Consider the following 19,018-nt stretch of genomic DNA (forward strand, 5'->3'; position numbering starts at 1 on the left):
ACACAAAACTGTATGTGAAACAGGTACAAGTCTTACATGTTGCCAAAGGGTGTATAAATTGGTACAACCACTTGAAACACTGTTGGCAGTACCTACTACGGGCCCCACAATTCTTTCCTAGGTATATACCAACCAACTTGGACACATGTGTTCACCAAACGACAGGTACTAAGAATACTCATAGAAGCAGCATCCATAATCGCCCCAAACTGGAAACTATTCAAATGCTCATCACACAGTAGATAGTCATGCTACAGTCACACAATGAACACTATATAGAGAATGAATAACCTACAACTACATACAATAATATAGATGAATCTTATAAACAATATTGAGTAAAAAGGACCAGATACAAAGGAGTACATCCTGTATTATTTCTGTTTAGGTCAGGATAGTGGTTACCCTTGGGGGCAGAGGGCATAAGGAGGACTTCGAGAGTGCTGGTAATGTCCTGTTTATTGAACAGTGCGTTGACTTTGTGAAATTTTAGCTACTTGTACACTTATGTGTACTTTTTTGCATGTATATTTCAATATAATTAAACTAACTTACTGATTTTTCCTGATTATCAAATAAAGTGTTTATAGTAAAAAAAAATCAAACTTAAAATTAAAAAATTAAACATTTTGAAAGCAAAAGGAATAAAATTAAAATCTCCCATAATCACGTCACTCTGAAATGACCATTGTTATTAACCTATTGATGTATACCCTACTAGGCTTTTATATGTATGCAGTATAAATATTTATAAATACATATGAAAAAGGCAACCTAAAAAGATATATACTAAAATACTGATGGTTATTTAAAAAATTATGTTATATATATTTATATGTAGCATCATAATATGGGATATTATACATGCTGCTTTTAAAATATACCACATACACCTTTCCATAAAATAGACATCTACCATACCATTTTAATTTCTATATAATCATATATGGAGGTTATCAATTTATTTATTCCTTCCTCTATTAATGAGCACTTAAGTTATTTCCATTTTTCATTAATATCAAATCTCTAATGAATATACTTGCACACACGTTTGTTCCTGTTCTACAAACGGAATTGTTGGCTCTATATATATATTGCCAAACTGCCCCCCAGAAAATTCATAGCAATTTATGTTTCCACCAGCAGCATTACAATCACAACTCTAAATATAATCAATTAAAAAAAAAACTTGGTCCATTTGATTATCTTTTCAAAGAAAGATAAGTCATTTGAGAGGCAATAATGATTTCTATTTTTTGAATTTGTAATTCTTTCACAACTAGTGAGACTAAACATTTTTTATATGTTTACTGCCCAGTCTTTCCTTTGGTAAGTACTCTTTTTGTATGTTTACTTGTGGTTTATAATACAAATAAAATTACCAGCAGAAAGACTTATAAAAATAAAAACAAATCTTGGGGACTAGCTCATCTGGAGGATTATCATCTTTAAAAATTATTACTGTAGTGTAATGATTAAACTTCTGGCTGCTGTGAATCCAGTTTTTATTTCCCATAATTTCTGTTATAAACCTTTGGAGGACTCTTGCATCTGATCAAAATTACCTTAATGATGCAAACAGTGAATACTCCCTTTGATATTTTTTTATAAAAGTTATTATATTCTATTATTATAATTTGTGACAAGGTCACTGTATTACATACATACCATGCCACTTTCCCTTGTAGACTGTCCCAAATGACCCGGATCCAATTCTTTGTCCCACCGTGATCTGCCCATCAGGAATCTCCCAATCGTCACTTGAATCCCGTCTACCAAGTGTTTTCTTGATAAAAATAGTGCAAAAGTCAAGCCAAGGCAAACAAAAAAGGAAAATCTTATGCTTCACACTAAGTACATTTCCCTTTTCCTGAAAGGGACGTAAGTTAGGAAGAGAGCAAGAACTTTGGAAAAAACAACAAAAAAACCCCATACTCTAGAGGAATAATAGAAGGATGATTCTTACAATATAGAACTTAAGTTTAAGACCTAAGTCAGTATTAGGGTGGAAATAGTTTATTAAAAAATAAAAATTATTTATTGGGTATGAGCAGAAATGTTACTATTATTAAATTTTATTATTAAAATCAATAAAATAAAGCGGCTTTTTTATCATTTGGAAGACTACTAGGAGCAAGATAAGTGCTATACGTTTGTGACTAGTTTTGGCTCCAAAGGCCAAAAAGTTAAGTTAACGTACTATGGCTGTTGATAATCTAATTACTTTCTCCCAGTCAGTGCTAAATTTCCTCATATATCTTATCTGACCCAATCTCTCTCAAAAAAAATTATCAACATATACAATCACTTTGGGATGATAAAGGACCCACATATCCAACATATACTATTGCTAAAATGATTAGTTTTTAATATAGATTTAATTTACAGCAGACAGTCAATTTTCATTAGGGAAGAATGTCCTTTGGTAGATATTTGTATTTCAGACCAACTCTTTAGAACATACATGCCTCATCATGCCTCCTAAAATACTAGCTTACTCTCTTTCCATAGTTTAGAAACAGAACACTATTCCTGCTCTTCCAAAACTGCCTTTTACTCAATGATATTAGAGTTGAGAGCAAAAATGAGTGTTGTGTTTTGTTTTTAAGCGAAAAACTATCAGCTCTTAAATTTATTTGATTATGGGAATTCTGTGTCAAATATGGACATATATGCCACTATATATCATATATCTAAAAGGTGACAATACATTTGCCTATGACTTCTAAGAAGACAGAACTTAGAGGAAAAAAGATATCATATACTCTCACCATTCGATTCCTGTCTTCTGAAGATGAAGATGACTTCCTTTCTCGCTGAGGTCCTGGAGATTTCTGTAATGCTTTCACATTAGTGAGTGAGCCAGGTAATGAGGCAGGGGGCGTGGCAGATAAACCTGTGGTTGATCCTAAGTTAGTGAAAGGGAAATGTATCTATTAAAGGAGGATCAAGTACATTAGCTTATTGGGGACAGAGGGTAGAGGGAGATTTAGACTTATTTTAAAAATGCAGTATATGTTCTAATAGAGATCATTTGGAAAGGACAGGCAAAAAAGGAGCCTCATTTGGTGACTAGCTTTAAATTAAAAAACTATAATTTCTTTCAGTTTTATACTTTTAGCTTTCTGGTCAATTTCATGACCTTTAAAACGTCTGATTACAGATATATACTTTGTTTATTGGTGCAGAGTCTAGGAGAAAAATAATCTTTTTAAAATAAGAGATAAACACTAAAAAATACTCCCAAGTTTTTTCTTTGATCAAAAAACAAGAAGCAAACTCAACTTAAAAGGGAATATAAAAAATAAACTTTAAATTATGTTACCTTAACAGCTTATCAATTAAAAAAAAAGATAGAAATTCCCCAAATGGAAACATATTCTAATAACGGCCATAATGTTGACATTACCTGGCTCTTTCATATTAGCCACTAAAATTTTTAAAAATCCTATACTACATACTATACTATTTAAGAGTGAGAGATACTGGTCACTTTCATTGGTTCCTGGAGGCTTATTTTGCTAAACAAAGATGAATTTTACCTGCATAACAAAGTTAATGCAAACAAAGCCAAGCAGGTTTCTCAAGACTTTCTGAAAAATCTCTGCCTATAAAATGAGGGCAAGGTAAGTGCTATGGCTTCTCAGCCAAGTTACTACAAATGGAAAAATTCTATCAGCCAAATGAGTCCAAGGGGTACACTCTTTGAAAATGGACTCAGTTGGCAGGGTTGCATATCTTTCTGATGGATATTTTTCCAAATGCTGATTGAGCAAAAATCCCAATTCATGTACAGAAAGCACCTGGTTCAGAGGGGTTCAGGGCAATGACTCCTAGTGGGGCCTGAGTATAGCTAAGTAGGACTGAGATGTCAGGTAATGTTTGCACATACAGAACAAAAAGACTTCAATTTTTTTAAAAAGTAGATAACTATTCTCTAGTTAAAAAGTCACTATCTTTCAAAGAACAAGGATCAGAATACTAATGGCAACATTTAAATGTTAAAACTGTGTAGAACTTTTCTCATTACTACACCACATATGTCATCATGTGGAATTTCCATGACCTCACATGCAATTTTCTAAAAGAAAATGGTAACTGGAATGTCTATTAATTAGAGCACAATCCATATTCTGCCTTCCACTGATAATTTGCAACATCATAAAGCCTTAACTGAATACCCAGGCTTCACAATTCTGATCTACTCAGTGCTATATTGTATCACTTTAATTACACTACTCAGTACTCTATAACTTCCAGTCCATTCCATGGATTTTCTGAGAAAGTTGGGCTGAGAGCAAAAATCTGAAATGCCACCATTACATTCAGAATAAGTTAAAAGACACTGACTAGCAAAAGCCAGTAAATATAATTCATTAAAAATATTTACAGCAAGACACCCATCTAAATTTTGACTTAAATTTTTAAAAATCAGTTTAAAGGGATGGATAATTAAAGGATGGAAAGATAAAATGTGAGTAAAGGATGGAAAGATAAAATGTGAGTGAAATTATACTGCTAACTTTTTCCTCACATGAGGGCATAACTGAAAGTATAAATCCTAATTTTCTTAAGTGTGCTAAAATACCCCAAATATATTACAAATCTTCTTTAAGTTCCCTACCTTTGATATAAAATATACATGTCCTACGTTTTAAAAAAAAGGACACATATTACAGAAAAATAAAGCGAAAAGTCTAGTAAGAACTCATAATAGGGATTTCCACTTTTTGTAAAAACCAAAAAATTTGATAACCATTATTAGCAGCCATCAAGGCTATCACCTAAATGGATTAAAGTAAAATAAATTCAGCTTGAAGAAGCCCCTCCCCACATTATTTACTGTCACCCACTGAGTTTAAGAAATTATCAAGACCAAAAAGTAAGTAATATAACAAAAAACAAGATGGAAATCTCAGCTCAGAATTTTCTTGCTTTTAAAAATTTATGACAGACAGCATACAGGAAGCTTGTGGTGGTGAGTATGTGTGAGAAGCACATTCAGAGCATTCCAGCCAGGCCAAGCAGAAATTTAGTACTGAAAACTCTCACACTTACAAACACACACTGTGAGGGTGAGGCACAAACAGTATCTGTTGTTTATATTTAGTTTGCTTTGGGTGAAAACAAGAAAGAAGAGCCCAACTACCTCTGAACACTGGGCCAGGCTCAAAATCAAACACTATTTCACTGGGGACAGAATGTAGGAGGGGACTGGGAGTCCGGGATTGGTATTTCCGAAGACAGCGCATCAGCTGGTTCAAAGGGGCTGTTAGAAGAAAAAGAGAGGGGCAGGCAAACACAGGAAGACAGACACACAGAAGAAATGAAAGAAGTCACGGGGAATAAATGAGTTGAAGCCTGCTTCACAAAATAATTCTGGATGTCTAAAAAATCTGCTTGTTTTCATAAAATTCCAATGATTCTTTATAAAGTGATTCACAAAAAGGATAAGAAATGGCATTTGATTTTTGGTACTAAGCAGGCAATTTTTCGGACTAAGTTAACTCTGTGATGCTAACAGGATGGCAACATTTAAATGCTGGATGTATTGGGCAAAATTATCAAAAGCCACAGCTATTAAGACATATGAAAGTCAAACTGGCAGCAACATTAATTGGTGGGTTCATGGAATAACAAACAGGAAAAAAAAAAACTTTTATAACTATGTGCTATAGTAAATACTAAGTCCAGAGTACATAACGCAGGCTTATTATTTTGGTAGGTCCACAGGTATGTATAAATATTACAACAAAAGATGGTTTACTCAATGTTTATTCAACATAAAGTATCTTTGAGCCTGGGCTTAGATATTTTGAATATAAAGTAGGTCACAGTGAAGAGACCAACTCTAAACAAGATATGCAGGTATTGTAGGGCTTCCTTATTAAATAGAAGACAGCTGAAGAGGTAAGCATAAAGGACCACCTGGAAGAAAACGTCAAGATAGTTTCAAACACCATCTCTTAGAAAAATCTTATGGGGGTAAAATCTTATTTAAAAAGTATTTTCTAAAGTAATGTTTTGCTATGCTCCCAATTTTCACTGTGTGCTAGAGTGAACATCTGATGAAAATTCTGTAAGAAATCTCAATTCAGTTTCTCATTTGCTTATTTTACTTACTGGACTAGTAAAAGGGGAACTAGGCTTTTCTATTAGGGGTCCATGCTATAAAGTATATATTCCAAAGCCTTCTAGAAAGCTGGAGGGAAGTGGCTGACAATGTCTAACAAACTGACAAGTTGTAGCAGGCAACCCCAGGGATTCTCCCCAAGAATGATGTAGGAGTCACGTTTTAACTGGTTGTAAGCTCAATCTTTAAGTATTAGTGGAGGTGGTTAGGAATAAAGTGGGTAAAATAATTAAGGATCTCTCCTCGACAACAACATCTAAAAACTGTAGATAGTACATTTAAGACTCCCTTTTATGTCCTCTCTTTTTCTCCAGCTATGAATTAATTAAAATTTTATTAGAGATAAATGATAAATACTAAAGAAAAGCAAACAATTTTTGGTTTTTCTCTGCACATTTTTCTCTGTGTCTGTGTTTCATGAAAGAAGCAAATATAAAGGAGACAAGCAGCAAAGCAATTGCATTTTTCCCTGATTTTTTTTTTAAATTGAAATCACTACTTACCTCCATCACTACGAAACCCTTGGTCTCTAATCAAGTCCTACAAATAAATAGTAATGTATATTTAATCAAAGCATATGTTAAGAAAGTAATAACATTTTATTTTCCACTAAGCATTCACAGAAAGGTTAATTCAAAATAATACCTGCCTTATAAATTACTTCACGAAACAGAAAGAATATGGAATTAGCTAGTGAACATGATAAAATAAAAAATTTGAAGCACTCGTCAACCTAACCCTAGATTGAAGGGATTATTAGTCCTGACGAAATGTTGAAATCCATTTCAGGCCATTCAAAACCAATGGCTGCATTAATTCTTAAAAAAAATTCTACTGGCACATATTAAGAGCCATAAAATGTTCATACCCTTTGATCCTGTAATTCCACTTCTGGGAATTTTTCCTAAGGAAATAATTCAGAAGAAAAAATGATATGCACAAAGATGTTTAGTGCAACATTATCCATTATACTAAAAAACCAGAAATTATTTCCCTATTTTAGGCATACTGACATATTGGTTAACTAAATTATAGTGTATCAATTTAGTAAGTATGATGTAGCTACTAAAACAATTATGAAGCTTGACTCATGAAACATGTTTACAATAAAAAAGAATACAAAATTAAATGTACACTGACACAATTATAAAAATATAAATGTGTAAGGACACACTAGAAGGGGGAAAAAAAATGTCTTTATTATTAAAATACAGCATTTTACAACAGACAACGTGGTGGGGCAGGGCAGTGGGGGAAGAGCCTACTGGCAATGCAATGCAATTTGGACCCTGACAGACAGAACTTAATCTACCCAGTATAACTTAAATATGAGGTCTCTAAATAAGCTCAAAGTCTCTTTGCAAATAGGCAGCTTTTCATTTATAGGCTAAAACAAAGAGCACATTCTTTACAGATGTATTTCTGTCATATTCAATGTATTATATAAAGCCTTTAACATTTTCTACAGAATAATCAACAAATACTCATATCTCCAAATAAGATGCTAAATGTTAGGGGTTGTGTGACTATCAATAAATATAAAAAATCATGGTGGTCTCACTAACTTTGTGTTCTTGAGAGCTTATAATCTAAGTGTAAGAAAGATATACACACACAGAAATTATGTGATATAAGAATAAAAGCTTAAGAAAACAATAAAAAAGGTGCCAAAGTTGCTTAGTTAATTGCCAAATAAATAGTACGGGTGAAAAGATTCTTCATGCTACGTTAAGTTCACAGGATAAATAAATAACTATAGAACTTGGCCATTGGTGAAGCATTTGAAGAAGATGATCTAAGTGTTGGGGTTTGAGGGGTAGACAGGAATGCAGAAAAGAAAAGCAGAGGGGGACTTCCCTGGTGGTCCAGTGGTTAGGACTCTGCACTTCCACTGCCGTGGCCCGGGTTCAATCCCTGGTCGTGCAACTAAGATCCCGCAAGCTGAGAGGCGCGGCAAAAAAAAAAAAAAAGTCTTCTAGACAACCTACTGCTAATAACCACCATAAACTTATATTTTCCAATCTCAAATATGTTCTTAAAGCTCCTTGACAATCTTTATCTATGTGACCTAGGTTAAATAGGATCTTCTAGTATTCCAATACTGGCTATTTCAAACTTTTTGCCAATCTCCTATGGGGTTCCTTTGTTACTTATATCTCTTCCCTTTTTTAGCATGACAGAGAAATCAGAAACTATCAAAGAACATTCTGTTCTGTCTCTATATCTACAAACATTTGTATAATAATATTAGCTATAATTTTTGAATTCTTATTTTGTGCCAAGAACAATAAGCATTTTCAAATCACTACAAGGGGTAGACACTACACGCCTCAAGGTTAAGTCATCTGCCCATGGTCATACTGCCTGTAAAGAGCTACGGAGCTAGCTATGTTCATCTTTAATTCCTCATAGCCTCTGAGGAACATCACTTCCAAGTTCAAGGAATTTTACTACCTCAGTTATTCTTTGTTATTTTTTAACCTCTCTCTTCACTTGCTTCTTCCCCTGAAGTTACAAATATGCTCAAGTCTCTGCTTCAATCTATGGCCCTTTCATCATTCCTTTATAGCCAAGCTTCTCAAAATTGGCACTTAATCCCACATCTTTAACTGGTTTTGCTATCCTCCAACAGTCCTCTAAAACAGCTCTCAATGAAGTAAAAATGACATTGTAATTGCCCAATAGTCATTTCCAGTCCTTATCTCATTTGAGTCTCAATGGCAACTGCCATCAACTACTTAGGCATTCTTGAAGTCCCCTTTTCTCCCTTTGGCTTCTGCAACACTACTTTCTCTTACTTATCTGAAGCTAAAGTTAGGAAGAGAAGCCTAAAATGGAGACAGAGAATGACAGTCTCTGCCTGTATCTCAAATGTTAATGTTTACTGGGGTTGCATGTCTACCCTCTTTTCAGCTTACATATAGTATTTGAGTAATATCACTTACATCCATGACTTTAACTGACAAAAATAGTCTATTTCTAAACCTGTATCTCTACTCAAGGTCCTTATTTCAACTGCTACTGGACTTCTAAACAAGGAAAGTTCCACAGACACCTTAAAGTCAAGGTATCCAAAATAAAAGTTAACATTTTCATTTCTACAAACCCTGTTCTTCTTCCTTTGGCATTTCCTATCTTAATGGATAGAATAAATACTATCTATTCACCTAAGCCAGACAACTCTAGGCATTATCTTTTTTTTTTTTTTTAATCACCATTTCTTATTTATTTATTTTTGGCTGCGTTGGGTCTTCTTTGCTGTGCGCAGGCTTTCTCTAGTTGCGGTGAGAGGGGGCTACTCTTTGTTGCAGTGCACGGGCTTCTCACTGCGGTGGCTTCTCTTGTTGCAGAGCATGGGCTCTAGGCACGCGGGCTCAGTAGTTGTGGCTCGTGGGCTCTAGAGCACAGGCTCAGCAGTTGTGGCGCACAGGCTTAGCTGCTCCGCGGCATGAGGGATCTTCTCAGACCAGGGATCAAACCCGTGTCCCCTGCATTGGCAGGCGGATTCTTAACCACTGCGCCACCAGGGAAGTCCCTAGGCATTATCTTTTGTTACTTCTCATCTCTTTCACTTCTCTCCTCTACTACTATATAGAACAGTGATTGAGATAAGAAAGAAAGACCAGGTTTTACCCCATTTCAATCATTTATCACCTGTGTGATCTGGGGTAAGTTTCCTGATATCTCTAAATCTAATTTTCTTAACAGTAAAATAAGGATAATACTACTACTTAACTCACAAGTGTTTGTGAGGACAGAATAAGAAAATGTATGTGAAGTACTTAGTAAAGTACCTAGCACATAGTAAGCATTAACAGTAGCCATTTACAGTATCCATCCTAACAATCGTGCCTATCAAATCTCTCACTAATTCAAAAGAACTTTCTAAAGTAAAGAGCTGATCACTTTCTTTCCCACTCAGTTTATCGGACCCCCTATTACCAACTACTATAGTGACCTCAGAGTAATAACATAATGTCTCTCAGTGTGGACTCTACCTACTTAGTTTCATCCTCTACCATTCCCTACCCTTCTCCTGAACCCTAAACTCCTACAATACCAACTATTCATTACAACCCACATAAAGGTACTTCTATATTTCTGCACATACCATTTCCGTAACAAATGCCCTTCCTTCTTAAAACCCCCACCTAGTGCACTGAATAAACTCCGACTCCTTCCTACTCATCTTCTACAGTCTGGCTTAAATGTTGTCCCTTCTCTGCTAAACATTACTACATTTAACCAGGTAGGGTTTATCATCCCCTTCTATAAACTATCACTGTATATTTTGTGTTTATTTATTTATATGGCTGATTCATCCATTTCCATTAGACTGTGACCTCCTTGAGGGCAAAGACTGTGCTAATTCATCTTAATTCCCTATTCTGACACAGTGCCTATCCCAGAGTAAATATTAAATCTGGTTTACTGGAATAATAAATGACAAATAATGACTGAAATTGAATGAAATGACTGAAACTGAATGAAATGCTAAAAGGTTTATATTTTTCAATGGGAAGTAAATGAAAGTTTTGGAACAAAGGAACAGATGATGATAGAGGTTTTATAAAAATTATTCTGATAATAGCAATAAAAAATGGAAATGGGCAGAGAGAAATCAATGGCAGGAAATCTATTTAGGAGATTAATGTAATAAGTAGTTCAAGTGAAGAAATATGGGCCCAAATGGTGGTAGTAATAACAAATTTGAGACGTATATTAAAAGGAAAGGTGATACCTTATGACTATTTGCTTATAGGGGAAGATGAAAAAGCAAGATATAAAGATGACACTCCTAATGTTCAAGCCTAAGAGAATAGGAGAAACTTAATAACACTAAGACATAAAGAGAAATAGTCTAAAAGAACATCAGTTTTGAAAGTAAATACAAAGGTAACAACTTTGAACATACTGACAATAGATCTAACTGACAATAGATCTGACAATAAATACAAAGGTAACAACTTTGAACATACTGACAGTTAGATCTAATAGATCTAACTGACAATAGATCTAGAAATAAGATGTGATTTCTTATTTCACACAATCTCCTTATTTCCATATTTCCCTCTCTATTTTTTTTTCCTTTGTATTCAGGTCTAGCCAGACAGAAGAAGACCTTATTAGTTGAGAAAAATTGATATTAAGAAAAGGCTACTTTAAATGAATCCAATAAAAATAGAGAAAAAATTTCATAGTAAAAAATAGGAAGAAAGTCTGACTTGGGAATGTATCTTGAAAAATGAAATTAAGATTTATAAGAAGTTTATTTTCTTTTACATTCAACAAAACTTTAAGTTATAATTTCAACAGTATGCTAATCCTTAGAATTAATACAGAAAAAATCAAGTTTTCATTGGTAATAATATCAAACTTATGACAGCACAAATTGAAATTCTTAATTTCATATTCATCTTTTACATCACAATCATCATCATTTTTATAAAAATTTTAAAGGACTTCATCAATCCCTCAAAGGCCTCCATCAATCCTATGATATTTAAATCATTTTCACTTGAAAAGCCTATTCTCTTGTCATCCTTATAGACTTTCTCTCTTTTACTGTTAACTGGACTAATTTAATTCTGCTGTACCCTTATTTCTCAATGACTTTATAAGATTTGAGTAGTTCTACCAAGTGACTTTTTCACTGTCTTCATAAAATCCTTAAAATCTTATTTTTGTTGTCAGATTCACAATCAATCTGCTTTATGTTTTCACTGAAATGTTGGATAGTGATGGAAAAGGGCTGGAATGCAAGCTGGTATTAAATGGGGAGGGATATGTGAGTGGAGACTAATATTAAGGGAGTCTGTTAATTAGTGATTATTTTCCTGTTAGGATAATTTTTGCTTCTTCACTCAACCTTATGAGGACTCACATAAGGAATGCCGGTATAATGAGAACAACCCTTGTCCTCTAACATACACATGACCCCTCAGTAACTTCACTATCCTGCTTACATGGGGAAACAGTTTCAAATTCCTTTATAAATATAATTACTTTCCAAGGCAAACAAATTTGGTGGCTTTTTTGTTTTGTTGCTTATTACAGACAGAGACTGAGGATAACCCACATTTTTTATTCTAAAGTACAAATTCTGGGAGAAGTGATCCCAACCCCACCACAGCTCAGATAGCAAGGGCTCTTTATTCTCTTCAGTTACTGAGATGATGTATTGATAGTTGAATGAACCAGTCCTTTTGGATTGATCCTGCGTATCTCATCTTTTTTCTCATCTCTTCCTTCTCTTTTGTCTATATCAGGGACTGGCAAAATACAATGGGCTGGCCACCTGCTTTACTAAAGTTTTACTGGAATAAAGCCTCACCTATTTGTTTAAAATGTATTATCTATGGCTGTTTTCACACTACACTGGCAGAGTTCAACAGTTGTCATTAGAGATCATATGACGCACAAGCCTAAAATATTTACTATGTGGCCCTTTTAGAGTTTGTTGATCCCTGGTCTGTATTATGGGAAACAGACCTCTGTTTTGTCTTCTAACCCTTTTACTAATACAAATACTTTTTGATGACTTCTTATGTTAGGTGCCAACTAACACCTAATAGTTCCTATGTTAGGGAACTATATTAGGAATGGTTTCTGCTGTCCAGGAGTTAAGGTCAAATCGAAGAAGTGACACTAATGTACATAATTAACTTATAGTGTATAAGATAAACCAGGAAAGTAAAAAAATTCAAGAGTGACCAGCCCCAGAAGGAGACTAAAATAACTGACTTGTGTAGAGATGGAATCCAATGGTATACTCAAGAAAGTAAAGAAGGTAAAAGGTAGCTTTGCATGAGAAGTACATAAAGTAATGATTAGTCCTTAAGGGTTATTTAACTCAAAGTTAAACTTTTCAAAATTTAGGTAAAGATTTCAAATTGATCTAAATAGGAAATATGCAAGTGTATTCTTATTTTTTCTTTACCCCAAAATGGTCAAGTGGATTATCTGTTAAATAAATGAAGATAAGACTTTTACAGAGATGGTGTCATAAGGAAAAAAAATGAGAATAACTCTATAATTCGGTGCCAGTTAAATATTTTATGCCATCAGAGAAGATGAAAAGGCTTTTCTGATTTGTAATTCATGAAAAGTCTATCACTTATAATAAATGTGATAAATGAAAGATGGCACTTATTTCTGATCTATATTATAAATGTAGCAGAAAAAATAAAGAAACACATTTGAATTTTCTAAGTTCGAGCACTGCTGGATACTTACATCAATATTGACAGGTTCTATGGTGTTTATATGCACATTTGGAGCTGATGAGGACCGGTCTCGTTGTCCAAACTGATTTCGATGATCTTCATCTGGTCGGAAAGGCTGTGGAATTGGAATGGATTTTGAAGGAGACGGACTGGTGAGAATTGGGGGCCTGGAAAAATCAAGTGATTGGAAGATAAGATTCAGATCAACTTTATAGAGATAATAACATAGAAAAATGGATGATATAAAGATTTTCTTGTTTTCATATTCTCAAATAAAATCTTTAAAATAAAGCATTAAAAATTCAGCAGTAATGGCTTTTAAAAGTGTTAGTTTAAAAAACTAATATGTGCTTGCAACTAACACTGACAAAGCTGCTTTGCTCAAGCAGACGCTCCAGGGAGTATCAATGATAAGAACACTGATTCTTATCCAGAAAACTCCAGAGAAATCTACAAATGGCTAAAAATTACCTGTTATTAATCAGCTGAAGAAACTCTTGTCCTTTAAAGTTATACAAAAATGCTCTAGGTAGGCACTGACTGAATAATGTCTGCCAATTTTTCTACCTTTGCCATTTCTTGATAGTTGAAGTTACTAAAATGAAATTTTTATGGGAAGTATCAATATTAGGAAATTATAAATCTTTTAAAAACATACATGTGTTTTTCAGGACCTAAAAGATATACCTATTGCTTTATACAAGAGTTGAATTAAAATCCTGAACAATAATAGCAAAAGATCATTTCCAAATTCAAAAGATGATTCTCAGAGTGTCAATCTCTCATATTTTGAAATGTTTACCATGCCCAATAATTGATACAAGACACATAGGAAAATAATATATTAAGCATTAAAGTAAATATTTGTAAAAACTGCTTTTTGATGAAACCATCAAAATAGGTGACAGAGTGACCTATTTTGGTACTGTGGATAAATAACAAAGTCTATGATCTCTCACTGCTCCCAAAATGAACCTGGCACTCACAGAGCACATTAAAGTTTTGAGAATAGATTGTAAACACCTGTGAGAAGTCTGTGCCCCTCAGAAGGAATATCCTAGGGAGCTAAGAAATGAGTGTCACTTGATTGACGAGGTGTGACTGTCTTAGTGAGCTCCATCAGGACCAATGAATGACGCAGTGCTAACAGCCTCTCTTCAGAGACTGGTTATCGTTGCACCCCATCTTATGCGAACTCTGTAACTAACCAGCATTATCTAGTGGTTAATAAGACAGCCAAAAAGACAATGTTGAGGGAATAAAAAGACATTTTTAAGACGGGAGAGGGTTTAGAGAGGAATGAGAAGAAAATACAGTAGAAAAGGACTAGATAAAGGTTGAAAGAGCCAAAGAAGCCAAATAGTGACAAAAAGCTTCTAAATAAAATATGTTAATAGAATCTGAACCAAGAATCTGTGCTTCTTTGAAGCACACTCTCAAGGGTAGGGAAAGAAATTTTGACTTTATCTAAATGAATCCACTTAGAAGGGAAATAAAAATAATAAAATATTATGTACTTTAAAAAACTGCTATAAGCCCAATGAGAATTATAGGTAAGGCTGATGGAACTAGCCTTTAAGAAAATTAGCATGTTCTACTGGTCCTTTTTATTCTGATAATTGAGAAATTTTTAGTTTGTGACAAAGCTGTCTTTATTTCTGCTTTAGACAGCCAATAATAGCCGTTGGCAAGGGATTTTGGGAGCAGGTAAAAAGAACGTAAAAGTGACAATATTAGCTTTTAAAAAGTTTTGGAAAGTACACTGACTTTTTAAACACTACTTAGAGGTGATTTAAAGTCTCAAAGCAGTAACATACTTTAAGTTAGAACTTAAAAGTGGAAAAAGCCTGAATTTACTACAACTGAATAGGGTAGTCTAATTAACACAACTGATCTGGTGTAGTGACAGCAAGTCATTCTTGAAACTTACTGAATTAAAACTATGACAGCAACATGTAGTACACAATAAGTCAGAAATATGTACGCAAAGGACATTGGTCTTTAAGTAAGAAAAACAAAAACCTGGATTAAATCTAATAAATTTTATTAGCAGATCTAAAGAAAATGGGTATACTAGAAGATGAAGATATGCTGCTTGTACCTCCCTTCTCCCCTTGCCCCCGTGCCCCCACCATCACCATGCTTTTATTTCCTATGCTCATTCAGATTCTAGAATTCTTTACGGTCCAGTTCAAATCCCACTTTCTTGATTAAATGTTGACTACCCTCTCTCACTATTCTCTCTTCTCCTGTAAACATGATAATATTTATCACACAGTTTAAAATAATATATCATAAATTGTAGATTATAATTATATACTATTTTTAAATCATCGGCCATTATCTCATATGTTAATGTTACTTTTCTAAATGGAAATCATATACTTCTATATCTGATATTAAAAATAAAGCAATGATCACAAGGCCGGGACTCTAAATTATCTGTTGCTTGATTTTTTTCAAGAATGGTCCTAAAACAGTCTATGTCAGCTTTAACCCTGTGTATCTGTACCAAATGTACGTAAATTAGCTGACTGGTGTGATAAGCTACCTGAAAAAAAAAAATCCTTAATTTAACAATCCAAATGTTGGAAAGGTTTATAATTAACCAAAAGTTCCAAAGAAATCAGCTCAAATAGCATGTCACTGAGCAGCAGGAATCAAATCATACCCAATAGAATCGGAGGGGGGTGCAGAAGGGGATGATCCAGACGTAAGGGTAGTCTCTGCTAAGGAGGCCTCCTCCTGTGGTATTGGGTGGTGTTCAAAGAACTTGGAGACAAACAGCAAACTGTGAGGCAAAAACAAAAACAAAACAAAAACAAACCTAACTTGTGCAAAACCCAGAAGCTTCATATACCAGAATACCTTAAAGAATTAACAAAAATGTCTGAGATCAAATTCCATTTTCAGGAAGGATTGTTAAATTCAATTACTTGTATTTTTGTCTAAAGGCTTATTGTAAAAAATTATATTGTACTTTCAAAGGCAAGCTCAGAATCTAAAACTAATTGCTCTATACAGCAAATTTCTACATAGTAGAGGGGAAAAATCATGCTTTATGGTTAAGGAATTAGAAGAAAATTTATCTACTGCTAAAAATTAGGTTATATCATTATGATATACTTTAAAGTACAGAGTTGAATTCCCTCTACTCAAGTAATCAAAAAAAGTAATAAGACTTTACTAGCAGCAGTAACAACACAAAAAAAGATTAAAATAGACTCAATCTACTGAGAAAGGAAGTAGGGGGAAGAGAGGGACTAGGGGGAAGAGAGGGAGGAAGAGAAGGGGCGGGGAGGGAGAGAGAGAGAGACAGACAGACAGACAGGCACACTAACTTTGAGAGAGAGAGAGCACTTAATTTACAAAATAGCTGACAGAACCAGATTCCCCAATCTGCGGTCCAAAAATATAATGGTTAATTTAATTGAAACACCCAAAAACCATCTAAAAGTGATTTCTATGGGCAAGGGATCTTTATTAATTAAAAGAGAATATAAAACATAAATGAAATGTACAGCAAACCAGAATTATAATTTGAGAGAGAAGTACTGGCTATACTACATATTACTCTCTAGCCACACTTCAAAAAGTTCCCTGTAACAACTCTTCTGTACAGAAAACTTCCACAGACTCCAAGACATACTAGTTTCACATTAAGAAAAGTTAAATGTAAAGTGGAAGACAGAAAAGAAAAATTTTTTGATTACTTACTCAAGTTGGTCATAATTAACACACATCAGTGGAACCTCTGTACTACAACGCTGGTGAAATTTATAACCACATGTTTGACAGCGGAACCCCTGGAAAAGCAGCTTTCGACAGAAGTCACAAAATGCTAAGGTGAAAAAAGTTTTCCGTACCTGCAAAGTAAAACATCGTAGAGGATTTCAAAAACTAGTAAGAATCTTTTTAGAAATCAACTTATTTACTCTTGATTAATATGCTTACATCATGAGAACTGACTTAAACACTAAGATACTAAAATGAAAACCAGTGGATTCAAGATAACAGATGGACTACATGTATTTATCTCCCACCCACTAACCAATTAAACTCAGAAGTCAAGAAGATGGGAAATAAATAAAAGACTAACTAATATCAAGCTTTACTACATAAAAGTAAAAGCAGAGATGACAGGAGAAGGAAGAAACAGAGGTGAAAGACAGAATAAGGGTACACTTCAATAACTCTACAAAGAAAGGAGTTAACAGATGCTTATTGGTGTTGACAGAACAAGAAACAATGGCATACTTAAAGTTACAAAGGTATGCAATGGAGGAACCAAAAAACCCACAAAAAACAAAAATGCTTCAGAGGAAGAGAGAAAAGAGGAGGAAGGTTGTAATGTTACAAATGATCTAATTCCCTATGGAACTGGTCATAAGTAAATGTCTAAAACTGATAAAGAAAGAAACTGTGGCTTAAAGTTATTATTTAGTAATATGAAAATAATCACGAGAAGAGGTTGAAACAGAAACCATTGAAAGTTAAGAATGATTTCCTCTCAGATAGCCTCATCCACCAGAGGGCAGACAGCAGAAGCAAGAAGAACTACAATCCTGCAGCCTGTGGAACAAAAAAACCATATTCACAGAAAGACAGACAAGATGAAAAGGCAGAGGGCTATGCACCAGATGAAGGAACAAGACAAAACCCCAGAAAAACAACTAAATGAAGTGGAGATAGGCAACCTTCCAGAAAAAGAATTCAGAATGATGATGGTGAAGATGATCCAGGACCTCAGAAATAATGATAGTGAAGATGATCTAGGACCTCAGAAAAAGATGATCCAGGACCTCAGAAATGATAGTGAAGATGATCCAGGACCTCAGACCAGGATCAAAAAGATGATCCAGGACCTCAACCTTCCAGAAAAAGAATTCAGAACACTGAGAGTGAAGATGCTCCAGGACCTCAGAAAAAGAATGGAGGCAAAGATTGAGAAGATGTAAGAAATGTTTAACAAAGACCTAGAAGAATTAAAGAACAAACAAACAGAGATGAACAATACAATAACTGAAATGAAAACTACACTAGAAGGAATCAATAGCAGAATAACTGAGGCAGAAGAACAGATAAGTGACCTGGAAGACAGAATGCTGGAATTCACTGCTGCAGAACAGAATAAAGAAAAAAGCATGAAAAGAAATGAAGACAGCCTAAGAGACCTCTGGGACAACATTAAATGCAACAACATTCGCATCATAGGGGTCCCAGAAGGAGAAGAGAGAGAGAAAGGACCCGAGAAAATATTTGAAGAGATTACAGCTGAAAACTTCCCTACCATGGGAAAGGAAATAGCCACCCAAGTCCAGGAAGCTCAGAGAGTCCCATACAGGATAAACCCAAGGAGAAACACACCAAGACACACAGTAATCAAATTGGCAAAAATTAAAGACAAAAAAAATTTATTGAAAGCAGCAAGGGAAAAACCACAAATAACATACAAGGGAACTCCCACAAGGTTAACAGCTGATTTCTCAGCAGAAACTCTACAAGTCAGAAGGGAGTGGCATGATATACTTAAAATGATGAAAGGGAAGAACCTACAACCAAGATTACTGTACCTGGCAAGGATCTCATTCAGATTTGATGGAGAAATCAAAAGCTTTACAAACAAGTGAAAGCTAAGAGAATTCAGCACCACCAAACC

General features: G+C 34.4%; 1 protein-coding gene across 7 annotated transcripts in view; it reads right to left on the minus strand.

The window, feature by feature from the left end:
* BRAF (B-Raf proto-oncogene, serine/threonine kinase) overlaps positions 1-19,018 on the minus strand; it is a 159,305-nt gene that overhangs the window by 45,053 nt on the left and 95,234 nt on the right. For 3 of the 7 annotated variants that reach the window (XM_082400292.1, XM_082400293.1, XM_082400296.1), the window contains exons 6-12: positions 17,077-17,225; positions 16,031-16,150; positions 13,370-13,526; positions 6,637-6,673; positions 5,150-5,269; positions 2,772-2,908; positions 1,669-1,786 (exon numbers count right to left, since the gene is read on the minus strand). In XM_082400292.1, the coding sequence (XP_082256418.1) occupies positions 1,669-1,786; positions 2,772-2,908; positions 5,150-5,269; positions 6,637-6,673; positions 13,370-13,526; positions 16,031-16,150; positions 17,077-17,225 (838 nt within the window). Of the gene's footprint in view, positions 1-1,668; positions 1,787-2,771; positions 2,909-5,149; positions 5,270-6,636; positions 6,674-7,001; positions 7,038-13,369; positions 13,527-16,030; positions 16,151-17,076; positions 17,226-19,018 lie in introns of all 7 variants that reach the window. The other 4 variants (XM_082400294.1, XM_082400295.1, XM_082400297.1 and 1 more) reach the window with 3 other exon arrangements.

Source organism: Balaenoptera borealis, assembly GCF_965194805.1.
Source record: "Balaenoptera borealis genome assembly, chromosome: 7".
NCBI classification, from domain to species: domain Eukaryota; kingdom Metazoa; phylum Chordata; class Mammalia; order Artiodactyla; family Balaenopteridae; genus Balaenoptera; species Balaenoptera borealis.